Consider the following 27,508-nt stretch of genomic DNA (forward strand, 5'->3'; position numbering starts at 1 on the left):
AAATGTGGATATTTTTTTTCCTTTTCTCCAAATGAGGTGGTCGAACTCTAAAAGCTCTACATGAGAAGCAGTTTGGACGGAGGGTTTCAACTATTTCAGCAACATCGTGGATGTGAAAAAACCTTCGAAAGACCGAATCGTTTGTGAGGTAGTTTGATTTTTTGACTCAAATATGAAAACACATCAATATATTCAGGTTGTCAAAATGATAAATTACATCTAAAAACCCTCAGTTCTCTTAAAATCTGTTGAAGGTATCTCCTACATGAAGGAATGATTTTGCTTATGTTATAATTATGTTTTCATTAGATTGCACTACATGGCTGGACTTGATGAAATGTGAGCAACTGCCAGTTGTCATGTATGTCAGACACAACAGTGACATATTGAAACACTTCTTTACAGCTTCATAATGCGTCAACACGTGACAGATTAATCCTAAAATGGCCGCCATTTCCAACAGCAGCAAATGAAAGAACGAAAAAATAAAAATGTGCCCCAAGATGGTTTCTAAATGGCCTGGGTGTCACGTCCACCTGCCAACAGTCACTTCATCACTGGACCAAGTAGGAGGAGAACGTCTCTTCATGTTTGTGTGCGTTACGCTCGACTATCTGCTCGATGGCGATGTAGGTTCCTGTGAGGAACCCGACCAACCCGATCAGGCTGATGACGACGTTCTTGATCATCACCAGCGGCGACAGGCCCTCTGTGTGAAACGCTAAAAGCTGCAGGAGGGGAGGGAAGATCAGCGCCAGGAAACTGCTGCTGACCGAGCCGACCAATGAGATGACGAGGTCCAGCTCTGGTATCAGGATGGCGAGGGCACCTGGAGGACGACAACCACAGAGACTGAATTAGAGAGCGCTTTCTAACGTCAACAAAGTGACCTTGGTTAACAAGCTTTTGACTGTTAATATCTATGTGCTTTTATAATTTCATTTTCACAGTAGGTCATACATAAACACTGAGGCACATTGTGGGTAAAAGCATCCTCTACACTAACTAGGGTACCTCCCCATAGATGCACCCCTCCTGTTTATGGACCATATGTTATGTCACCTACATCCATCATTAGACAGTTCAGGAATTTATGAAAGCAAATGGTAAATGGTCTTCACTTATAGACCTTAATGGTTCCCAAAGCGCTTTACAGATCAGGTCTCACTCACACATTCACACACCGATGGCGACCGAGCTGCCGTGCTGGTCTCCATCAGAAGCAAACTCAGGATTCAGTGTGCTGCTCAAAGACACCTGAACGTGTGGACGGGGGGAGCTCTACCTCCAGTCCGACAGTACTAACCGCTGCATCACCATCCAAAAACCACACATATATATATAAATATGTGTGAATACCCCATTGGCTGTAGTATATGTGTACGATTAGGTATCTATTTGTTTTCCATATACTCGTATTCTCTATTTTTAACTCCATTTAAATGTTCTTTGTAAAGTGTGGTGTGAAGCCTACAAAGCTGTTCTTATTACTACTTTTTTACTTCTTTAATTACTACGAAGTGCTTGAGTTTTGACCTTTTCAGATTGCTTTCTCTTCTCCATGAACCTTGCGAGTAGGTGAAGAAACCCAGATTCTACAATAATAAAATGTGTTGTGTTCATTACTGGGCTAATTATAGGCTGTGGAACAGGAGCCGCATGAGGGAAAAGGACTTAAGTTCCAACTCAGTACAACAGAGAACTGCAGAACATCTTGTAGTCCACTGGTACAGAAAGTCGTGTTACAGATCAGACTCAAACAAACAAACGAGACCTGATGGAGATCAAGACACAGCACACTAAATGCCTTCTGACGCTGAAAAATAAATACATCTGCTCTTTTGTCATGAATGATTTCTGAGCAGCGCTCTGTCATCGTTCTTTTTAATAATAAAACTGAGCTCCCAACACAAGAAAGTAGATCTTCAAGTGATTCTGGAGCTCCAACACCTGCTGCTGAAACTCCCCCAGAGTGACAGAATCATCGCTGCTTGAGGTGTGCTGAGACTTTAGGGTGATGGATTAAAAAAACAAGGTACATAGAAACGTGTGTAAGTTGTAGCCTTCCTTCAAAGCATCGTTTCTCATTTTACCCATCCAACACAAGAATGATCATGTGTAAAAGAGCTAGATGAGAAAATGACTTGTAGAAGATAAAACAGACCGTTCCTTCATTTTCATCTACTCAGAGAAGATTCAGAGGACAAGAAAGAAAAGAGGGATGGACGAGAAATGAGGTGAACCGTTCCGGGGAATACAGGGAGGATGAGGGAATAGGAGTAAAAGAGATGGATGAGGTCACAAAGACGACAATGCAACGGGAGAAGACGACCGATTGAGAAGGAGAGGGCAGAGACATCGCTGTAAGAAAATAAAGTGGTGACTGTGGGGATTGTTTTTCATGTGTCGGTGGGAGTGGTCACCATGCTGCCGCGGTCACCGGGGACCCGAGTCACCTTCGCCCGTTGTCATGGGTACGGGCATAAACAGCGGCGGGCAGCCGTGCTCGGACAAAACAAACGCCCGCTCCAATGGTCCGATTCATTGTCACAACCGAGGTGTGTGTTTCCGTTGCAGCTGACACACTCACACTGCGAGGCTCAAATCTTGAATTGGGCACGTGGGCAATTGTTACACGCATGGACTCATCTGAAAAGTGACCTGCTTGCTTTGACACACACACACACACACACACACACACACACACACACACACACACACACACACACACACACACACACACACTTCATCCCCTGCTCTGTCTGTTAGCATCTTCTCCGTAGTGAGTGGAGAGGACAAGTCGGGTGTTCTCCCTGTACGCCGCTGTATTACCAGCAGCTGATAAAAGGCTCTTTGAACCATAATCAATTGCTCGCTGCTGCGTGTTCACAAAGTCTGTCAAATTAACCTATGGGGCGACGGCAAGGTCGAGCTTTCATGTGACAAGTATGGCAAAAGCACCTCGCCACCACACGCTCCCGGGGAGTAAACCTGTCACTTCTAGGAAAAGCCCGTCGCCGTTGAAGGGTGCTCTTCAAACTACATTTGAAGCTTTCCGAGCCATCAAACAAGGCAGGCGCGGCCGCGAAAGAGGATGGCGAGGGGAGAGCCGGGGAGGGGCAGCACATATCTTCTCTCTTCGATTGTGCTGAGCCTTCATAGTAAATAAACTACAAGGCTGCAGCTAAAGGCCTGGCTGCTGTCCCCTGAGAGAGAGGCAGCACGTGGATCATCAAGCAGCTTCAAAGGGCTGAAGAAGGAATGCTCCGAGCACACTAATTTGACCGAGCAAACCTCCGATCTTAAAGAAACAAAGAGAAAATACTCCACTTTCTTCCCGTCAGCCTGCTATACGCTTTGGTGTGCTGGAGAGGACCCTTTCAGAGGACGACAAAGACGTCAGAGGAGGAGAAAATGTGACGATGGTGGTTTTATGGTGTTGGGTGAAGTCAGGAGTGTTTGAAAGAGGCAAGGTGAATGAGTGGCCTTATCAACAACGCACCTTTAAAAGGTCTGGCGTTGCATCTGCAGTTCAAAGTCCTTGTGAAGACGAGGAAACCATGAAAATAAACTCACTCAAATAATGTACAATTATCTATCTATCTATCTATCTATCTATCTTGCAGTCAACCCAAACTGACCCAGAGAGAGAGAACAGGAACACGGTGGCAGCATGACTGACCACCATTCATCAAGCAGCTGCCATCGAAAAACAGCAGCAATACATGTACATGCATTTTTCTCTTTTGATGACGTGTCACATGATCAGAGCTGATAGCAAGTCCACTTGGATCCATTCAGGTAACAGACACATTGAGGCACAGACGCACAACAATAGAACTGGACCTGGCCAGACTTGGGTCCTGGATACCAGAAACCGAAACCGTTTTCAACGTAAAGCAGGTCCTAACTACACACTGAAATATAGTATTCTAGACCAATGTGTATTCAAGTGCTGTTGAAACAACGTGTATATGCAAACTAGTCACTTTTCAACCAGATTTGCAGAAAAAAATACGCCTCGACATCTTTAGATCTACAAATCACTGAATCTATGCTCAGTGGAGAGACTGACAGTTGCACAAGCAGCCATGAGCCAGTTATGGAGAGCTGGAAGGGAACTTAAAGCTTGGAGTTTAACCCCCGAGTCAAGACTGGCAGGGGCCCAGACGAAATGCAGGGTTTGCTAAGACAATAGCAACAATATCTAGAAAAATCTTGAAGTCTTTAGGAGAACACACTATCGAGCAACTAGAACCGCTTTTATCTTTAACCCACCAGCACCAACAGACACACCGGGCAGCCAGACCTGTTCAAATAAGCAGCCGGGAGAAGAAAATAAAGGACAGACTCAGAGGGAAGGAGGGACGTGGGGGTCTGGCCGCCTGTAGACTGTCAGCAGGCAGTTTCTGATTTGAGCCCACAACTTTTAAATCCACTGGGAGTGACAGCTCCTCAGCCAGGTGGAGTCAATTACCTCCAGAGTCACAAAGCTACAGCAGCAGTAGGGGATGCTCTGAGGTTGGATCAAAGATTGTAAGGGAGGGTCTTGGTTTGCTTTTTCTCCACAGTCAACCAGGATGTACTAGACAGCGTCCTACTGTCTCATTTCTTCAGCTCGCCACCATCAATCACCGAGCAGGAAGGAGCCACAGGACTCGGCTGCCTCCAGCTCAAGCACACAGGAGCCCACTTTCATCTGGCACACCCAGAGCTGGCTGATCTGCTGCTCGGTGGACCGTAGCTCATTAAAGATGGAGGGGAGTTCAGTCTCCCCAACAGACTCCCAGGCTGTTTTCAATGAGACCAACAGTCAAGGTCTGCAAATGCTAATGTTAATTAGCCAGGAGAATCTACTCAGCATGGAGCCAGCAGTCGTGGCAGCTAGATTAGACTTTGCTGACAATACAGAAAAAAAGCTCAAATGGTGCAAAAAAACAAAAACAAAAAAAAAGCAGCCAAATAACTAGGTCACGTAAATGACAGAAAATTATCAATAAGCCGTGCCTGTTTCCTGACAATACTAAGATCAAAGGTGGGTAAGAACTTGAACATCGGACAAGTATATCAAGAAGAGGTGGTCATCCCTCCAGATCCTGACGCATCTCTCGTGTGATGAATTTAGTTAATAAATGGCCCAAACAATAACCACACTTATTATGTGCCATTTGCTTTGTGAAGTAACCCCTCTGCTCTTATTCCCTGAAGGTAAATGTATCATTTCACAAAAGTGTATTAATTCTTAATGATATCAGTGGAGGTGGTCTTTATCACAAGCAAGGTGACCCACCTCCCCAACAAGGCACTGCAGGGAAGATATCGAAGATGCACCTCATATACATGTAGTGCAGAATAGTGCCGTGTTAATCACACGGACGCTGCGTTTATTTCATTTCAACAAAAACAAAAGAAGAAGAGTAAGAACTCGATGTCAGCCCGACACGATCACTAAGATCGAAAGGTAAAATGATCACCTGAACATATATTTCTTGAGTCATTAATGAATATTATCACAGGTGACTGAATGCATACATGGGGCTTCTTTCTTCCTTGAAGAGAGAATGACTTTCCCTTAAGATAATTCTTTGCAGTTTTGAAGATATTATTCTTGTATAAATCCTGTAATGGTGTTGCCGTTGGTTACTATATTATGTGATGCTGCATGTCTCTTATAAATGACCTCGGTTATTACACTGCAGGAGGTGCTCTACAGGGATGACTGGCAACACTCCTTGAACATGTGATGGTTCACTGTTTTGCTCATGGACACCGTCTTTCCTTATGATTATAGGAGGACAGTTCGTCAGTCCACCTTGTCAGTGTCAAGTCTACAAACTATGATGTTGCAAAGAAGGAAGCCAAAGTTATAAAACTCTTAAATATGCTGATTTGCATTTCTCTGACGCAGCTTCGTCACTGCCAGCAGAGTGTATAATTTAACTGAACGGCCATGATCCCTGACGATCATTAACTTGGCATCAAACACACCTCCTCTGCCATTTTGTTTGAATAATTCCTCTCTCTCCTTCCCTCCTTCCTGCCCTCCTCCATCAACATGACCTCTGTCTCACCTCCCTCTCTCTCCCACTACGTCGTCACTATGTTGAGTCAGCGATCAGCAGTTCTCCTCGCTCCAATGAGCCGACGGAGGTGGAAAACTCTTCTCCAGTCCAACGGACGCTGATCTGGATTAATCACTTTACGCTGTTGTTTCAGGACTGATGTTTCTGTTTTCGGCAACATGACAGGAATGATGAAGCTGTAACTGATTCAGTGTCAGTATACAGTCAACAAAATGACCTGAGAAGGACTACAAGGCACATCAACACCACTAAAAATATATGAGCTGAGTTAACCAGTGCTACAGTGATTTAGACAGCAAGTTCTGCTTATTCTAGTGCTGTAACAATTAGTTAATTGTTTAATTATTGGACTGATATTAATAGAATGCATCAATTAATCATTTCAGTCTTTTATCAAGGAAAAATGCCAAACATTCTCCAGTTACAGCTTGTGAAATGTGAGAATTTGATTTTGATTTTCTCTGTTTTATAATCAATGTAAAGTGAATATCTTGGGTTTTGATTATTGGCTGGAAAAAAGGGACCTTGTGATGGACATTTCTTCATCATGCTAGTGGGTTAGCTCTAGTGATGTTGGGTCCACCACTTTGGTCCAGAATTAAATATGAACCGTATCAGGCGGATTGCTGTGAAACTAATGGTCCTCAGAGGATGGATCCTAATGACTTTGGTGATCCCCTGACTTTTCATCTCACGCCACCATGAGGTTGACATCTCTCTGCAACTATTTGATGGATTGCTGTGAAACAGACATTCATGTTCCCCATTAGATGAATTTTCCCTTTGTTTATGACCAAATACCTGCAAAAAGCTCAACTGTACATGTGTTTAATGTTAATTAGCAAATGTTGACGTGCTAAAGTAAGATGTAGACTATGTTAACATAAACATTTTCATTGAGAGCATGTTAGCATTTCACTAAAAGCAGCACCCCAAAAACAGCCACACAGGCATGCTAGTGTGGCTGCAGAACTTCTTAACACACCTTTTAAGCAAAATCAAACTAATAATCGATAACTGAGTGACTTATAAATTATCATTTCATTTAATCATTCCTAATGAGATTCCTTAATGAATATAGATTACCTGCATGCTTCCAATAATAATTACATTGCAAGAAACATATTTTTCAATTAACAACACAAGCTGGAATTTATGCTCTACGGAGGAGAACAACTTGGTAGGGGGCTTGACAAACTTTCTTTGTACTTTGCAGTTACGGAGGAAAGTGAAGTGCTGAGGACAGTACCTTAAATTTTCAGAACAGTCCTTTGTATATACCTCAAGCCAATATGAGTCATCATGGCTGCAGCACAACATAAAAATAAATTTCACTTGACTAAGAAACATTATATGAGGGCCTCAGGAGGGGGTACATCTAGCGGGGGCTTGTAGAAAACTACAAACATTTCCTTGCTCTGCAATTACAAACTTTTGTTGGAGGGGATGGCTGTCCTCACTACCTTCTAGATCCTCTTCAAATGGCTAGAGTTTCTTAGGAAATTAAAAAGATTAATTCAGCCCTTGGGATACATTGTATGTAGTCAAAACCTTTGGCCAAGTGGAAACAGGATGTACACGCATCAAAGTTACCAATTCAATTCATTTATAGTGGCTCATGGTTGTTTGAAATGACAAAAATACAAGGTAACAGAAGCTGTCATTACAACTCTCCCCTTTGAGCGTGTGAGGATTCATTTAATCAGAAGGTGACAGTCTGCTGGAAGGGCTGTAATCAATTTGGACTGTGATGATTATTTATTTAATTTTTATTTAACCTTTATTTAACCAGGAAAGCTTCAATGATATCACAAGTCTCTTTCAGGCAGTAAGAACACCGAGTTACAAACAGGAGGCAGATATATATATTTATATACAAAATATACATGTGTTTGTTTGTGTACTGTGATTAGTTAAAAAAGCAGAGATCTTCAAGTACTAGCAGTAAAAGTTGAAAAAGCTTTGTTTTGGCTATGCTCAGCTCTCAGTACTATTGTAGACTATGCACTATTTGGACAGTGGATCAGTTAAATATTGCAGGGAGGGGTATTATAAGACGAAGTTTCAGGCTTCTCCGTGGACAGATTTCTATTTTGTGCCCTTTTAAAATCATATAGAATTGTTTTCACCTCACCAAAGCAAACAAACCATGGGTGTCTATGATAACTAGGTGGCTTTAAAGAGGGCAAAACAACAAGGAAAGGTTGACAGAGCAAAGTAAATGGCCACAGTTACTCACAGGTTTTCTTGCCTCCTTGACCAAACTGATCGTCTCATAAAAAAAACCCCAATAAAAAACAAAAATCCCACAGATGAGCAGCGGAGCCCTTTTCTGAAGAGTTACAGTGGTTTTAACTTCAAGTGCATGGAAACAGCTGCACTGCAAGCCCGTGGTCACATTCCCTAAAGCACTAAATGATCCACTATTTAACCAAACCACTGAAGACTGGTGGTGTAGAAAAACACTTGATCTCAAATTAGAGAGATTTAGCCTGAACAGCCGCCTGGATTTTATGTATGAGCAGGGTAATAAGCACCAACAGAGAGGATGCCGCGTGCTGTCCAACATGTGGGAATGTGAGAGACGGTACAGCATGACCTTCAGGGTGGAATGACAACAAATGCAGACGACTGTTTACATCCTGTAGTAAAGACGACTGTAGAAATTGATTGCTCTAAATTGTATTGCTGTGAGGGACAGTATGATAAATAAGGATATTTACTGCTTGTTTAGAGACTGGCTTCATGAATAAATCCATAACAATCTCTTCTGAACCTATATTTTGAAATAATTGACGTACATCTCGAGCAAAATGGAAAGTGGGCAATCATGTTTCCTAGATAAGGTGGAAAAGTTCATATCAGAATATGACAGCAAACTGGTCACATTCACGAGAGAGCAGTGGTGGCCTCGACGTAGAGACGGGAGTAAATTGAAATGTGAATGAAAAAGAAAATCTGAGCAAGGTAAGGGAATAATAACATTCCACCTATAGGTTAGCTGTTGCTAACCTATAGGTGTCCATTGAACCAGCTGCTGAACACAATCATGCCTCTCAATCATCCCAAAAGGAAGGGATGAAAAAAATATATCATTATTATCACACGTCATAAAACATGTGATAATGTTCTTCTGCTGGTTTGTCTGACAGAAACGATAAACGGAAGTAACGGTAGAAAGGGCATCGACTGTCAAATAGTATAAATAGTATTTTGACACACAACACAAACTATATATTGTGGTACCACACTGTGATGAGCTGCCATTCTTTCTTTGTGGTGCATTGTGCGACAAAATGTCATCAAGAGACCTTTACAGTCTGCCATGTCGTTTGTTGGAAATTTAACATTTCATTGTGTGATACCTGAGAGATGCCAAAAAATGAAATGGCCAGACACAGAAGACACTCTGGACAACAACACTAAAAGTCAAAGCCCATCCAGTTGCCCCTGAAGGCTGCAATGTTAAAATCGAAAGGGTTTATCCTCTGGGGTGCATGAATGTTCTCAGCACGTGACTAGACAAACTACGTTAGATATCTTGTATGCAAAGTCAACTTGATGACAGCGGTAACATTAAAGGACAACATAAAACGTCATGATTCATCCTCTAGGGAACGTGAATCTCCAGAGAAGATTTCATGCAATTCTGGTCACTTGATGTTGAAATAACTTAGATAAAGAAGTTCAGGAGGTCCCTAAAATCATAAAGGGTCATCCACTGGGGACTATCAACACCCCTACGAAATGTCTTGCCATTGTTTCAAGTAATTGTTACCCAAGTGTAGACAGACAGACAGACTGACCATTCTGTTACTGACATATTTAGGTCCCATTTCCAGGTCATATCAAAAACCAAAATCAGTTTTGAATAGTTCAAAACAATCACACTCTTCATTATGCTCTTTTGCATAATTTCCTTTGTGTGATATAAGTATACTCGAATTTGCTAAAGAGTCAATTACTGTTTCATATTGTTAAAACGTCTTTTCAGACGAACCACACTTATTTTTGTGTACAATTCTGATATGAAGAACAGTTATTTCTATATAAAAGCATTTTCATGCCTCGTGTGTGTTTAGATGATTCTGGATGCCAATCAATATCAACAACTGAAGGTTGTGCCAACAAAGTGGACACATCATCAAAAGGCCTTCAATGTTCTTTCCACTTTAAGAGCTAAAAAGCTAAACTGATAAAAGTCAAAAGCCTTTTTTTCTTTGAACAACAAACATATTAGGCTGTGAGGACCTCTGGGAATACTACAATGAAAATAATGACCAAAAGACCCCAGCTCTGCGGGCAAAGAAGCTCCCGGTGGACAGTCAACTTTATCTCCTCACCAAACAAGGCTGAGGATAAGCAAGCAATAGGATCAGAGAGAGACTGTTGTCCTTTTCCTGGCTTGACATCACACTGACCTGTCGGTATTTAAGAGCCCTCGGGTGCTACTCCAGGTTTTTGAGGGGGCCTGAAAGTGCAAGGAAGGCTTTAATCACAACAGCACTTTTATAGTCTCGACCTGTATGTCCTGCTCAGGGAACATAACATTTTGTCCTGTTGTGTGTCAAAAAGACACTTAGGACATACAGGCTGCAGAAAGGAGTTTGACAGTGATAAAGTTCTTGATTCAAGTTCTGGTTGTCATCTCTTAACAAGGATGAAGAATAATGGTTAGCGTCACAGTGGGACAGTCGTCCCGTTTGACATTCTGCCGACTCTCCTCGGGATAAAGCTGCACTGCCGTCTCTGAACAGTTACCTCCTGCTGCAAATGTGCGAACTCCCAAAACTTGAAAACTCAAGTCCTATCATGTCAGTATACTAAGCTACGCACAACATGTTCAAATTTCCAAACTCAGCCAGTATGTAATGCTTTATAGCAGAGGATACCAAGAGGACAGAAGAGGCAATGATCAAATGTTGGTGACTTTAGTTTCTTTCTCTGGACAGAAAACTCTTTCATGTTGTTTTATTTCCTCCTTGTGCTTCAGTTTCTTGATTCCTGTGTTCAAAAAGATTTGGCACCAGTGACAACAGTAAGACCCAACTACATTTGGACAAATAAAGGAAATCCTGAGCTTCTAAATCAAACGGTATCGGACACTTTCCTGTATTACATCTACATTACATTTTCTCATTACAGCTGATTTGGCAGGTAAAATGGGTGCATTTTGTTGAATGTTGCCTTGTGGAGCTAAAAGGGTATTAAGCTGTGTAAAAAACCACAGCCCCCTCATTAATTTCATGCATTTCAAGGTGAGACCACTGCATTGGTTGTGGTCCATTAGTGGGGGTGCCGATACAAAGTGAAAAGCTGTCGTCTGGCAGGAAGTGGAACCTACCTCGACTTTCCACAATGCATACTGAGTTGGAAAATCAAATTAATGCAAAACTTAATGTAGATGTCGCATTTCTACTGCATTCCTGCCTGATTATCAGTGCAATAACGTAGTGTTTTGGTGTCTGATAAGCCTTCAAACTCGTGGATCTGTTCCTCAAATCATCCTTCTGTATTTTATCCAGGAATGCTGAGGCAACACGCCGTCATCAATGCAGTGCTTTTATTTTCATGCAGTGCCTCTTTTTTTCCACTTGAAGGCCTGGTTAGGTGTCAAATCTCAGCTTGTACGTGGCTTCATGCAGAAGAGGGATATAACATTATAACAGAGTACGGAGAAAGAAGGAAAACAACAGAGACTCCATATGGGGTTGCTTGATATGCAGACTGGATCACATGAGATTTATAAGACTGATATAGCATTTATGTTTAATAAAAAGTTAATAGGTTTTAAATATATCACAATTTTGATACAATGCATTTGGAGTTGCCTCAATGGACTGAAAATAGAAGAATATGCCATCAGGCTCCAATGTAAGGCTTACAGCTTTCTCTACCGTCTGGTGTCATTAGGATTATGAGGACCTAAAAATTAGGCAACAGGCCAGCATATGTTGAGCAACCCTGATCTAGATACTGAGAGTGAGAAAACATAATGACAACAAACTATGAGGGAGAGAAGGCTGACAACAGAAAAAAGGCAGAGGAGGAGTGGACGTGAGGGAAGATGGAGTTGGAGGGCGAGGCTGACCTTCCCCGCCCAGCAGGAGGTCCATGCTAAAGACAGAAATCCTCAGGCTGACCTGTCTGCTCACAGTCCGGCTTCTCTGGCTGTGCTTCTTTTAGCTCGGCTGACACAACAAGTGAGCTGTGGTTCGGATGTTCGGGGACAGAGGTTGTCATTCAAAGATAAGGCTCGTTGAAAAACGTGACTTGCACATTCAGAGTTCTCATTTGTTCCTCAGATGTGACCTTTAGGGCTGTTTGTTCTTCCTGTCGCTTGCTCAGGTGACCAGGTGAGACTCCTGCATTCAAGTTACCTTATTTATCAATTAATATGTAGTGTGTCATTATTTACACCACAGCAGTTTCGAGTTAATGTTCAACTGCTGTGGTGAGCCGGACTTTAAGACACTAAAAGGTATGTATTGGTTTAATCCGAAGAGGTTGTGGTCTGTCTGGTTAGTTTATATACACTGTATGGCCAAAAGTATGTGGACATCCATGACTTCCCACTGTTTTTTCATGATTTTGGCTGGGCCCCATTGCTCCAATGTAGGGAAGTCTTAATGCCAGAGAATAAAATGATATTTTGGAGAAGTGGTTCCTAAACCCTTTTTGCTTGTGACCCCTTAATACAAAGCCATGTCTAATTCTAACCATCTGTGCATGAGTTGTGAGCTCTTCAGAGTCATTTAATTTCTTTAACGATCATTTTTAGAGGCCTGAAGAGTTTCTGTTACACAACAGTGACTTTTACATTACTTAAAATAATTGGAAAATCTGAAAAATAAATGACATTCTATGTAGCAGAATTTTGTTTTGACTTGTCTCCTACTCCAGTGATAAACTCACAACTCATTAACATTTTATCTTGCCAAGTACCCAGGTTCCAACGTCTGGTGGAAAATCTTCCCAGAGAGGAGGCAGCAACAGCAGCATATTAATATCAGTGGTTTTGGGGGCGACATGTCCAATGTCAGTCACATACTGTATGAGTGTAATGTTCGGTTCCACATACTTTTGGAAAAGTAGTGTACCCGATGTTTTCAATTTCATTGAGTTAATACAAACTAACAGTATTTTCTTATTACTTAAAAGTAAGAAAATAAAAGCATAGGTTCAGAGGTTAGAATAGTTTTTATTTCATTTTAAGATAATTTTGTAGTCCTATATAGTGGTTCAATTGTTTTTCGCTGCATTAATATAATGTTTTGTTGCCTTTTAGTTTTTATTGTGACGCCTTTCCAAAATAGACCTTAAGCCCTACAGTAAGTTCGTCACATCACCGCACATCTGATCTTTGATTCGCTGCTTCTAACAGACACAAAGTAAATCACATGAGCTCAAACAGGCACAGAAAGCAAAGGCCAAACAATAGAGGTGAATTAGCTCCACAAGACATAAAGGTGAACGTGTGCACACATCATGTTTCTGAAAGGGTAAAAATATGACAGCACTACAGTCCAACAACATGCAGCATGCATTCCCAGTGGCACTCCACCTTTGTGCTACAGTGCTCCCGGACGAAGTACAAAAAAACAAAAAGAAGAAGAGGAGGCTCACGCGACATCCTCATGTCCTCTTTTGTTCCCATCAACAGCTTAACAACACACGCTAGCTGCTCAGCTCAAGCCTGTGGCAAAGTGACTCAGACAAAAGAAGCACTTTCAAAGCGGAAATGAAATGACCAGTGCAGCCAATATAGCTGCGGTACAGGCAAGAAAGAAAGGCCTTGTTTTACGGCTTCCTTCTCAGCAAGTACGGGTGAATACGGCTTGTGTATTTAAAGCTCCATTAAAGAATTGTCTAGACTTGGGTTGGATTTCCCATTAGTGGTGTTATTATGTGGAGAATTGTTGTGTGATTACAGCATCATTCAAATTATTCTGATGGCAGTTTTTCTGTGTAGATTTTGTAGACATTTTCTAATGGAGGTGAAAATTGGTGGAGTCTATGTGTTGCTAACAACCCATTCATCTGTGTCCTCAGTTCAGAACTGAGGGGTGGGCTGCGGGGTTTATTTGCGCAAATTGCTTTCTGCTACAGTGTCTTGGGAGTTGCCAAAGCCAGAAGTTTTCAAAAAGTAAACAAAGTTCCAGCAATGGCTCAAATGAGTCGAAGATGAGTTTTATTTCTCCTTTAAAAGGATTTTCAGGAGTTTTTCCTTATCTGTACCAGGGTCTGAGGTTAGAGAGTGTGCAGATTGTAATTATATAAATAAATATTGGGTTCAGCATCAAGATTGTTTTCTGAGTGCCCGTTTGAGATTTATTAACTAATCAAACTGCAATCAAAGGACTCAGCCATCAGGCAATCCTTGTCAAACCCTGTAACATAACTGTATCATGGCACATACAACTGCAAGAAACAAAGCAAAGCCATGTAGCATTCCTACCGCTGCCACTCAGAGGCTCTCTGATCCAAAACAACAGTAACAGCAACAGTAAGCTCCTCCATCCCTCAGCCTATCTCTGGTAAATTAGAATAGAGTGCTCACTTCAAAAGAAATCTCCGTGCATTGAAATGAACTGACCTTTCGAGCTGGAGCACAAGTCAAAGCACAGCTCAGCAGACAGAGAGAGAGTTTGCTCAGGGCCGTAATCTCTTTTAACTCTTATCTGGTAGTTTGAGCTCAAACTGAAACCAATGATGGGGGAAAAACAAGGATTTGTTGTAGCAACTAGAAACACATCAAGGTTCATTTTACAGTTCTGCCACTCGAAAGCCCTTTTAAGTAAAATAACGAAACAGAATAACTTTGGGACGTCAGTCAATACTGCACTTACTGTGACATTTTCCACCATCATTTGAAAAAAAATTGACGCTGTAGTTTGCCACCAATAGGATTTGTCGACTGATCTCACGCTAAGGAAAGACATTTGAAAATGTTGAACACACCAAGTAAAGAAATACGTTGAAGACATTCAGAGACAAAATGGCGTAATTCCTCCTCACACTGAAGATTGAGACATTTAAACCATAATCACCTATTCACTCAAATTGTTCTTCTCTTTCGGGAAGGTAACAACTTTGAAGACGAAACATCCTTCAGGCAAACGTTGGGGCTCTACTCTTCTAAACACTGACAGAAGTCTCTCTGGATATTACTGTCTATGTGACGCTGTTTCATCCTAATTCTAATATTTACTTTTCATCTTGTTGCAACATTTAGAAGAAGATTAAAAAGCTATCTGAAGAGTGATGCACCTGCTCTGTGTAAGGGCACTCAGGGGTTTGTGTCTTTGTACACCGTCAGCCTCTCTTTCGCTGCCCACTCGGATAACCAAGAGAAGCAAACTCACATCACTAAAATACGGCAGCAGTAGAGTAACAAAGACAAAAGCTTCTCCCTCTGGACAGCCAAGAAGCAACATCCGTTCTCGATTCAAAGACTGAGACTCTCAGAGGCATTCTCTTCAAGATTTACTCTACACATCCGGAGACGACGATGCACTGCTTCAATCTCATCTTGTATTCCGGTTCAAAACCAAAAGCAATCTCCTCCTCGCAGATGGGCATGTAGGAGCAACATGATTCCTCCTCCAGTCCCCTGTCCCTTGCCTCCTTCATTCAAGCATGCATCAGTGGGATCCCACTGGAAGCAAGTCTTTTCTTGTTGCTGCACCACCTCCACATTCACAACACATGCACACTCTGCGCCAACGAAACCACAAGCTGCCTTGCAAATGACCTGCAGACATGAAGGGGCACATGTATGCATTTATTCCCTTTTATTAGCTTATCAACATGCATGTGCGGAAACCTATACAGCGTGGCAAATGTCATCTGCATAATTCTCTGCAGGCTCCAATCACAGCTAATAAAGGAAATAAAGATCCTAGGGCACACAAGTGCTGCAGTCCTGTAACTCAATAAGTCTGCTGTGACTTGTGGTTTCATTCCATGTGAAGTGCAGTGAAGAGGGAATGGCAATGAAATGAGGTTGGACTTTCATATTTTCCCAATTATAGCTGTTAATCTGTCAAAGTATGATTATACCAAATGTACAGTCACAACATTGTGCATTAGATATATGTCTGTGCAGTAAATCTTATTGGTTGATCCATTTAACATTTAACAGAGTTAGAAAATAAGAATTAGGAGAGTTACAGTAGGGGAGTGGATCCCAACCTCTTTGGCTTGTGATCCCTGTGATCCCATGTCTGCCTGTGACCCTTCATCACAGTTGGTCGCAGTGATTTATCTTCTTGGACTGTTTCATTTGAAGGATTTTTAGAGGCAAGAGTATCCAGTATTACACAAGACAAAAATATCCCAACCACAGACTAGATGCAGGATCTAAACAAATCTACACATAAGCGAGAGCATCAAGAATCTTCTATGGTGAATTTGATGCTTCTGATCACTTTGCTGTGCAGGTGTTTGTGAACGGCGCAAATCTCTGTTGGATTCCTGATACATAGGTCAACCAATACATTTTAATGGCCTGTTTCTTGTACATAAACACAAATACATACGTTAATCTTCAGCAGACTGCATTTTGGAGCAAAATATACAAGGATCAGTATGCCGCTGACAACATACCACTATGCTGCTGATTTGAAACCCTGAACATATATTCTTTGTAAACACAATGTGGACGTGAGCTTCCATCCTCCTCATTACTTGCAGATTGGTCATTGATTTCAGTGTGCCTGCTGCAAAGTCAATTACTTCTTCAGTTCCTTGTTTTTGAGTAAGTAAGGCCTCATTTAGCTTTTCTTTCTTTAAACAGCAGCAAGAACAATAGTGAACTCACTCATTTTAGATTGAGGCACTGGTTACTATCATGTCAGTTTGCTATACGCAATCCATCCATCAAAAATGTAAATTTAAATTAGTACCATCAATCACATTTTGCTACAGAATGTAATCAAAACAAAACTGAGGTTCACTGAAAAATCAATTGAGCAACCAGTCTGACTGGATTAAACAATTTAGTGGCTGCTTTTATTAGAAGCACTTTGTAATAGCATATATCCATTAATCCATTCATTTTCAGCCACGTCCTCCAGCTCTTTCTGGGGGAGCCTGAGGCGTTCCCAGGTGGGACGCATAACCCCTCTAGTGTGTTTGGGGTCTGCGCCCTGGGATCTCCTGGGATCTGGCATGCCCAGAAAAACTTTAAGAGGAGGCTTCCTGAAACACCTTAACTGACGCCTTTCAGTATGAAGGAGCAGCAGTTCTACTCTGACCTCCTTGCAGGTGTCCGAGTCTCTAAGAACGAGCCCAGACACCCTGTCAGGGAAACTCATCTCGGCTGCTCCATTACCTCTTCTTCTTTTGGTTACTACTAATCCTAACCACATCATACTAGGCTTCCCCAGTCTGATGGAGGACAGGGTCTGATGAAGCCAACAGAATTACATCATCAGCAAAAGGCAGAGATACAATCGTCTGGCCACCAAACTGGACACACTCCACTCCTAAGCTGCCTCCAAACATTCGGTTCATTAAAACAAGGATTGGTCACAAGAAATGAAAAAGAGGGACTTTTACCAAGAATATGGACACAATTCCCACTCCGGTTACACAAGGAGCAGATGGTTGGCAGCCACAAAGACCAAGCAGAAAGGATGTTAAAACTCCTATAAGACCTTTGGTACCCTTAGATGAGTGAAGAGCTGGTCTGTGTCTCCTGGGCAGATGGAGCAGTGTGATATCCTGATAACTGTTTGTAGACTTGTACTTTAAATTTACACATTTGCTTTTGATTCAGTTTGACAAATGTGGTGTGTTTGGAAACTTCAGAATCTCCACTTTCAGTTGAAATACATTTCTGTGGGTTTGATCAATAGTTATCTTGGTAACACTTTATATTAAGGTACACATATTCACCATTAACTAGTTGCTTATTAGCATGCATATTAGTAGCATATTGGTTCTTTATTAGTGATTATAAAGCACTTATTAATGCCTTATTCTGCATATATTTATTAAGCGTTATTAAGGGAGAATGACTAGTCACCGTATAAAGCCCATACTGAGCAAAGCATATTAAGATCGTAATTCTTCCTTACTATCAATAAGCAGTAATTAGGAGGTCATTGAGGGAAAACTCTTAGTTAATGGCCTAGTAGTTGCAGAATATGGTCATAGAGAAAAAGGCATTAATAAGTGCTTTATAATAACTAACAAAGAGCCAATATGCTGCTATTATGCATACTAATAAGCAACTAGTTAATGGTGAATATGTGTACCTTAATATAAAGTATTACCCTAAGTTACAAAAGATGCAACCACTGGTGGATACGCAAGAGTTTAGAGGTTAAAGGAGAAATCAACCTTAAACAACTTCTCTGAGAATAAATAGATGTTTCCTGGTAATTAAAGATGAGCTTCTAGTATAACAAAGTGTATAAGTATAAGTGTATATAAGTATAAGCAGTCGTGTAGTAGGCAAAACAGTTTGTGAGTTCTGTAGAAAAAAGTTTCCAGCAAACAAAATCCAGCCTTACTTCAATGCAGTCATCTACTCACTGGGATTAGAAATCTCAACCCCGGCAGCATTCATGTCCACATAATGACCTTTAGATGAGTAGAAGTCTGCCCCCTACTGACCTCAATGGGCCTCAACACCTCCACACTGAATTACAGCAATCTGACCGAGGAGACACGTGACCACAAAGGACTGGAGTTAAAGGATCAGCGGACCTGGCTGAATGGGAATCAATAACAATTGGAGGACTACTGCTGCTATAAATAGCCAAGCCGAGCTATTACAGGGAATTGTTTCCTGCTGCCTGAAACTTGGGGAGGAAGGAGAATGGATGGGGCAATGTGTGTGTGTGTGTGTGTGTGTGTGTGTGTGTGTGTGTGTGTGTGTGTGTGTGTTAACAAGGCACGCAGCTGTTAAGGTTACATTTCCAATCACGTGAGACCTACTCCATCAGAGAGGCCAGAGAGCGCGTCACACACAAAAACATGGCCAGATGGACACGCATAGACACACATGCAAACACACAAAACTGCAGACACACATTCAGAAAATAACTAGGTAGGTTTTAAAGGTGGTACTTTGTATTTCACATACACACACATACAGATGAATGAGCAGTCACAGTGTCATTTCAAAGAATACACACTCTAAGACACACACGTGTGCATACACACTTCACGTGATTGCTGGCTGATGTCACAGAATGAGGTTAGAAATATCATTTTAAAGAGCAGTGTTTCCTCCCATCCAATCTGCTGGTCTCCTCAACTAATCTCACACCGGCTGTTTAGATGTATATTTAGTGTTGGACTCCATCAACGACAGAAAATAACCTTCAGTAGTCGCATCTAACCGCTAATACCATACCTACAGTAAATGTAGAGACATTTAAAAATGCCTCACTGTGCTGTTTGCATTCACTGTGAATTACTGCTCAAGCAAAAATATCAGTTTTACAGAGATTCCTTACAACCAGCACTACAGACACCCAAGTGCATATAGAGTGAGTACAAAGAGACAACGGTAATCAAAATCAAACGTGGAGGATTCATTCAGCTGCTGAACAGCTCAGCTGATACAGAAGGAATTGCCTTGTGTTTCCACCACAGGAATCTTGCCTCGGAACCAAGAACCTTTTGAGGGATTTAACCTGCGTATTGATAGGTCAAACACAGACAACTTCAAATTGTGTACCGCTTCATTCACAAAATAAGGAAGTACTGGGTGCGACTAGTATCGGTATTACGACAAGGGATGGACATTCAGTGATGATTATTAACGTTACAAACAAAGTTAGGCTTATTGTTTCATCCTAATGTAATCATTTCATATAATAAAGGAACAACAGATAACCATAAAACACAACAGCTTCAGTCTCCTTTTCATTCATACATTACATGGCAGCATGCGTCAATCAATTATCACTGATTTGCCGAATCATCACCGTTCTTCAGGTGTGGTGGAAAGGTGAACATTTTGTTTAGTTCCTGTGGCTCCAGAGTACCAGGATCTAATTGGTTGCAAAGCGCCAGTCGTAGTCGCTCAGTAATTCTTCAAGGACTGGCTTCCACCTCCCTCAGTTTAGTTGATCTGGGAAATCAGCTGAAACTATTGTTACTGAGGATGAGGAGGCGTCTCTGAACAGACTTTCACAGCTATCGAAGACTCGACCATCAACCTTCTGATTATATATTTGCTTTTCTGATCTCAAGGTTTGAGCTCTCCCTGAAGTCCTGTCCACATATACAAAACCCCGTGACTGGGATGGGCACTAACATGGTTGCTATTATTCTATTTTCAATACTAAATGACTTCACATTTTTACCTCCTTATGAGTTTTTAGACAAAAATAGAGCTATAAAAAGAAGAGGCAGATCTTAGATGTGGTGGGCTTTCTCATTTTGAGCCGCTTGTCATTTTGTGACTCATTAAAAGAAAACGCCTTCATTTGTTGGCTGGGATCTCTTTAAAGTGCCAGCTGGCATGCTGATTGTCACTGCTCCATTTTTTGTATGAATGAACCTAATAAAAAATACAATAAAAGAAACTAGGCTGAAGTAAGTTCAAAAGCTTTACAGCAGCCAGGAAGGAAGCACAAACCAGGCAGCAATCTCTTGTTCCTGCTCAGGACTGAAATAAAGGCTTTCTACTGAACTTTACCGTACGGGACTGCATCAGAATATACAATGAAAGGAAGAAAGAAATCAGTTTGAAGCCGGGGACCAGGGAATGCTGCCTATCATGCGAGGCTGATCACAGTGCATCCTGCATTCATGCACGGTAACTGAACTGATGGGAACTTAATTCACTTCAAGAAGTGGAGTTAAGTAGGTCTTTGCTCCCTCTGTTGTTTGTCTGTTAATACGTCACAGTAGTCGCAGCCGTTCCTGCCGCACCACCGGCACCGAGTTCATGGTCATCTCTACCAACCAGAGGACTACAACAGTAGTGTGTACACACCCCCAGTAATTAGATGTAATATATTTAAATCAGTTAATCTTGGCTCAGTTGGTTTAGTCTGCTGTTTAAATAGTACACACACTACTCATGAAAGAACTTTACTAAAGACACATTTTTAGAATGAGGGTGAAAACTCAGTAACTTTATTTATTGGTGCTGCGAGTGTTTGATTTGGTTAAACGCACGGGTTCCCAGCCTTTTTGGATTGCAGCTCCTCAAAATAAAGAAATGTCTACTTGTAACCAATCATCATCACCCATCCAACTAGTACAGAACAGTCTGAAAAGTTTCTAGAGAGCTAAAGAGAATAATTATCCAGAAATAGAGAATAGAGGAAAGTCAGAAAGAGGAAAATGTGATCTTGTGTCACAGAAACTTTCTTGCCCTGTTTATCATGTCACTTTCCCTAAGATTAATCCTTGTGGTGACCACTTGTGGAACCACCAGTCTAGCTGCTGCAACAGCTTTCCCCCTTTTCTTTTGAAACTTCAGCTTGATCTTCTGGTTTCCTGCTGCTCAAAGCCAAGTTCACCATCAGGATATAGCTTTGTTCACAGCAAATGCCCTTTCACACTTGAGATGACTAAAGATTACTAGATGAAGATAGATAAAACGGCAAAATACATATGTAGAATTTTGGCCAAGTCATTCCTCCATCTTTCACTGAATCCAGTGTAATGATTCACCCTACTGTGGAAGGAAGCCTGCATTCTTTTGTCGACTGGTTTATACTTACATGTGAAGATAACCAAGACGGTGCGGAGCAGCAAGTTGACGGTTGTCTCCCACCTCTCTGACACGCGAGACACTACTGGTGGTATGAGAATCTCTGCTGGAACATAGAACTGGAGGGCGAAGGTGATGAAGATACCAAAACAGTACAGCAGCTTCACAGCCTGGTACGTCCTGGAAACAGTGATTGAGAGAGGAGGGTAAATTGACAGAGAAAGAAAAGAGTCAGACTAAATGAAAAGTGTTGAGTGGCAATTACAGCTAAAAAAAATATCAATCATATTTCAATTTGTTTGGTGCACTGAAATGCAGCTAATCAAAAACCTTTCATAAAATACAAAAAAAGCACCAACACAATATTCACATAAATATTCATGTAAAAAAACGTATTTCAAGATGAAGACGAATCAATTGGTAGCAAATACTGACTGTCTTCTGCTTACGTTTTTAAAACTGAGATTCTGATAATTATAGTCTTTGAGTTTTCAACCTCATTGAACAGCCAATCTTTTCCACTAATTAGCTGCATCAGTCCAGTCGCAGGAGGGATTTCAAAAGTGGCCCATCTCCTGCCGCCGTGATGATAGTAACAAGTAATGAGCAGACAAATCCAACAGGAGTATTTGGTTTTAGTACCTTTATTATCCCCTAAAAGAAAATGAGTTCACGGGAATAAAATGAGTACACATTGTGCCTGAGCTTTTTCCTCAGAGAAAGGAAGATGAATGGTGTTAATCAAAACGGCAAAGAACCAGACCAGAAGATTATTTTTCCAACCTACTTTATATGTAATGTCTGGAGATTTATGATTAGCTCCCTGTCTGTTTGCACTGAGCGCTGCGGGAAGGACACAAGTAACAATCCGAGATGTTTGAATAGCCATTATACAATTATACTATAAAATATCATTTCATAAACATCATATTCTGAACACCTGGGATTGGGTGCAGTTTCCTGGAAAACATTCTCAGGTGTACAGGTTGTTTTTTTTACATTTACAAAAGCAGCAAAGTCAATTTGTTGAGAACCGAGGAGTTAGCATGGGCAATGATGCCCACCATGGCTGAACATACAAAGAAAACATTCACCTATACAAATCCATATCTCATCTATTAACCTGCTAGAGCACCCAACAGACAAAAATGAGCTGCTGGGCCTTTGTTAATTCCCCATTACTCATGTTCTCTGTGCAATGTTTTGGTATTTCTATGCTAATACTACCTGGCTGCAGGTTTGCTATGTTATAATTGGATTAAACACAAACTTATTTCGGATAGTGAAGGATTTATAACTAGATTTTGACACAAGCACCCTCACTGATAAAAGTCTGAGCACATTTTGGAGCAAGAAACATCATTAAAACGGCTTAAAAGTATCTAATAATGGCAGCTTGAAGTTAGAAATTGCATTTTGTAGCAGCTTAAATCTCTTTACTTTTACATTTTGGGTCAATTTTGGATTAATTCAGCAGCTATGGCACTGAGTTTGTTTCCGACTGTAACAATGAAGAGTTCTGAAAATGACAGAACTCAAGCTGAGCCTCCTCCACAGCATCGACTGCTGAGGGCCATGGGTCGAAAACATGTTAAAAGTGGTTTAATTAGCTGGTAAGATCATCATCTTTTGTGGGTGAAATTACAAACTTTGGGTTTTAAGTAATTTATTGGGATGTCCCACTGTATTGAATAGAGGTAGAATTCTTCTGAAGCTGACCACTAGATGGCATCATAGGAACAGTCTCTGCTACCACTTTCTCATTTGCTTCACAATTCACCTACAATTCCACTGTACTGTTGTCGATGCGACGCTATTATTGGTTTAGCACTTGCAGCCATGGCTGAAACACTAATAATTTGACAAAAACTCCCCATTGAGAAATGTGAGCCTCTTGAAACTTAATTTATAGTTTCTACATTTGCATGGCGGCAAAATGTCTGACAGTGTGGAATGTGTACAAAGTACGTATGTGTCAACATGTCTGTGTATGCAGAAACCCAATGTATTCTCTAGATGAAAACGTTTAAAGCCTTTTGTTCTGCATGTTGAAAAATACACAAATCAGGCCAGAACTGAGTCAGCTGTCCAACATGACACCCTTCCGATCAGGTCCTCAAACCAACATCTTTGTAATCCAGGTGATGTTGATATTATCTTACCAGCAGTTTGGCAGGTTGAGAGTGATGCTCCCTCCTATTTGATCTCCAAAGCACATATATCCTATGGTGCCGAGGCTGATGTAGAGGAAGGTGACGATGCCCATCCCCAAATACAGAACCGGGATGAAACTCTGAGGCCTCTGCATCTTGTTCTCCAGGGGAAGAACCTGCCGATCCAGGGAGACAAAGACTGTTAATAGGACAATGGACCAAAATCAATGTGCGATTTGTGAGTCATCCTCTCCCTTGACATTTGAACATATTGGAGGCACTAGTCCAAAGAAAATGTTGTAACACTGTTCCTGTGAGTTTTTCATTTTAAAATGTCACTTCCTCTCAGGCTGTGATGTCTTGCTTATGGACGTTATAATGAAGGCTAAATCTGACTTGACATTTCAGCAAAAGACAGAGGCTCTCTTACACTGCACTCAACATATTGGAAAGTGTAATGTTCTCTGCACTCTGGACGGTGTTAATTGAATACTAATGAAAACTTCTCGTCTGCCAGTAGCTTCTGCAGAACTACATGATAAGCACTGAAAAACTAGAGCAACAAATAATACTCATGTTAATATAATCTTCTGTGTCCCTGCCATGTCCTGTATTGTCAATTGTTCTGCATTGTTTGATTATTTTCCACATCGTGGACAATAAAGTTCCTGCCTAACTAACTCTGCTTGTATTTTCCGACGGTGTTATTGAGCAGTTCAGGAGCCATAACGTAACATGAGCTTTTCCCAGCAAAAGCAAAATGTATGCTTCAAAATGTAATTTATGTGAGGCTTAAGCATAGTGTGGTGCATGCTAATGGACAAATTGGACCGCATATGATTGTGAAAAACATGGCCATTTGTCTCCAACAGTCAGGGGTCAAGCAAAACCCTTCTTGTCAACACAGCTTAAAAATGCCTGAACAATATGACAGATGTGACAAAGCTGCCTCAGATTATAGTCAAGGGTTTAATTAGGTTTACTCTCCTTTATGTTTTGAATTCATAATATACATCCAGGCATCAAGTTCCACCTGGATGTAAGTGATGTGAATACATATACTATATTATACAAAGCAAAAACTACATAAATTACATAACATGATAAAGCCAATATAGATTCATGCGTTGTTAATTATAGATGACTTTTAAGTCTTAACAGCCAAAAGAACCATGAGACATAATGTAGAATATATGGTGAGTGTAATACCCCATTTACAACCGGTTTAAACATGCAATCTGCATCTGAATATCAGGAGAAGGAGAAACGCATGTTAATGCGAGTTGTTATCACAATTGTAGTCTGGCTCATATTGACTTCGAATCAAAGCTAGGTGTGAATGACATCTCAACAGTTTGGCCACATTCTTAAGAAAAGATTTGCTCAACAAGTTGAAAGGTCACCTAACTTTGCCTCTTGTTGCTATCTTACAGTGCTCGGCAAGATGACCCCTTCCTCGGCAAAGGAAAAATGTGGAGCCTAAACTGCACACCAACTTTGCCCACCTAAGAAGCATTTTGAAGTCTGATCATAATGGACATAATGGAGATAATGAGAACGTTTATAATACCAGGTGTAAATGCAAAGACCCCTGATCACATGTCATAATCCAGATAATGTATCCAGACGCACATTTCATGTTAATACCAGATGTAAATGGGGTTTAACTGTTTAGATGTTAATGTGTTTGACCCTTCTTCAGCTTCACTCAGTTATCATCAGTCGGTCACGTACCACTCCGATCCCTTCGAAGGCAAAGATGGCCGTCCCAAAGAAGAGAGGGTAGTCTTTAGCTCTGCCAACTTTCGGTAGGTTGATGGGGTATGTGATGTGCTGGAGGGAAAAAAAAGAAATAAAATGACATGAACATTAACATTAACTCCACATTCTGCAAAAACTGTATCATTTTATTTGAGATTATAATCCAAAACTTTGTTGAATGCTCATCTCTGGTTGGCTGCTTTGTTATTTCTGAACACCAGATTCACACAACACTGTTCCTCATCTAATCATATCATATTTGCAGTCAAGAGGTCCATTTGGATAATCTGTAATCGTAACAACACCTTGTGCCCAGAGGACACCGCTCCCTGGTCCTGTTGGACTTGTTTGTTGGCCCAAGCTTGCAAATTACATTAGCTTGTAATTTAATTGATTATGGCCTTTGATGGGTAGCTGTGAAATAAACAGAATAATGTAAAGGGAACGGTTACTGCTGCAGAATAAACCCAACTAGGGGAATAAAAGACAATATAAGCCATCAAACGTCATCTCTTTTGCACACTGTAGGACAATCCCATGATCACAGAAAGTCCTCCAGTAGTCACTACTTTAGTCTTAAAATGAAGGTCACCAGAATGAGGAGGAGTCATTATAAATGAAACTGGAGCAAGCATATAAAATCATCGTACATTCTGGGCTTAAAAGCTGAGCTAAAATACTGTAAGGGCACCACATCAAACGAAAAGAACAACAAAAAGAAAGCAATTCCAGACTGTTTTCTCAATGCCTTTATGATCTAGCTTTCCCCCAATTCCTTGCTCAGGTGATTCGTCAGCCACAGAAACGCCTTACGGGCCACACATATATATCTCTTAATGGTGAATCTTTGTAGGGTTTCTGATGCAAGAAATTGCTTTTTTCAAGGCAAGGCTGTTTCTCCAAGAACACGGCTGCTATATATCTGCAAAGGGCAGAAACTGCATGATGAAATACTCTATAACGGGAAAACAGGTAATCTGGAGACTCTGTCAACAGCAGTTGTCCTGTTATCCATAACAGCCACAGAACCCAATCAGCAGAGCAGATACAGAGAGACAGATTATAACACAGTGAGAGAAAAAGTGAGGGTTTAAGGTGGCTGGTTGTAAACCTAAACGAAGAGAAGATCACGTTAGATTATTGCTTTCTATGCAATTGAAAACCATATCCCCCTATTCACAGATTATAGTCCTGCACTCCATCTCCACCTAACATACCACAGTGCGTACCTGATTGTACTGAATGCAGTGATTACGTGGGTGTTCATTCCAAAGAACACTTTTATTGCTTAGGAAAACAGATCTAGACAAATACTCTGCACTGTCAGTCAGTCATGAAGTCAGTCATGCTGACCAGCTGACAATTTGTAGAAATATTAGATATGAAATGTTTTCAGCTAAGTGATCTGATTTTATTTTTTTACCTGATTTCAGATCAGGTCACTGTTTCAGGTTTCTGCTGGAGAAACTTAATGGTTTGCTGTGAGCAGCAAATACTCACCACTACTCTGTCCGTAGACAAATAAATAGAAAGCTTTACTTAAAGTGAAACTGAAAATAAATACATTAAAACTGTGATGCTGATTTCTGTGGCTGAAAAGGATGATATTTGTAATATTGTTCACAGTGGCTGCTCTGTAGTGTGATTGGTAGCAAGACCAACGAGATGACGCATCGTTTATTATGTACACATTTGACTGCAATAACATTACTGTCAATTACTTTACATTCCTAATAACTTTTTGCAAAAGCACATTCCCATCTTAATATAACAGGTATATATAATGACATAATTGTTGTGCATCGTACAAAACAAGCAAGCAG

At 41.0% G+C, this 27,508-nt stretch overlaps 1 protein-coding gene across 1 annotated transcript in view; it reads right to left on the reverse strand.

The window, feature by feature from the left end:
- Window positions 1-294: 294 nt before the first annotated feature.
- slc36a1 (solute carrier family 36 member 1) overlaps window positions 295-27,508 on the reverse strand; it is a 37,666-nt gene continuing 10,452 nt past the window's right edge. Inside the window, exons 9-12 of the mRNA XM_070912917.1 lie at window positions 25,659-25,757; window positions 23,934-24,100; window positions 21,782-21,951; window positions 295-829 (exon numbers count right to left, since the gene is read on the reverse strand). Coding sequence (XP_070769018.1) covers window positions 555-829; window positions 21,782-21,951; window positions 23,934-24,100; window positions 25,659-25,757 — 711 coding nt within the window. The 3' untranslated portion in view covers window positions 295-554. The remainder of the gene's footprint in view (window positions 830-21,781; window positions 21,952-23,933; window positions 24,101-25,658; window positions 25,758-27,508) is intronic.

This window comes from Enoplosus armatus, chromosome 10, assembly GCF_043641665.1.
Source record: "Enoplosus armatus isolate fEnoArm2 chromosome 10, fEnoArm2.hap1, whole genome shotgun sequence".
Taxonomy (NCBI): domain Eukaryota; kingdom Metazoa; phylum Chordata; class Actinopteri; order Centrarchiformes; family Enoplosidae; genus Enoplosus; species Enoplosus armatus.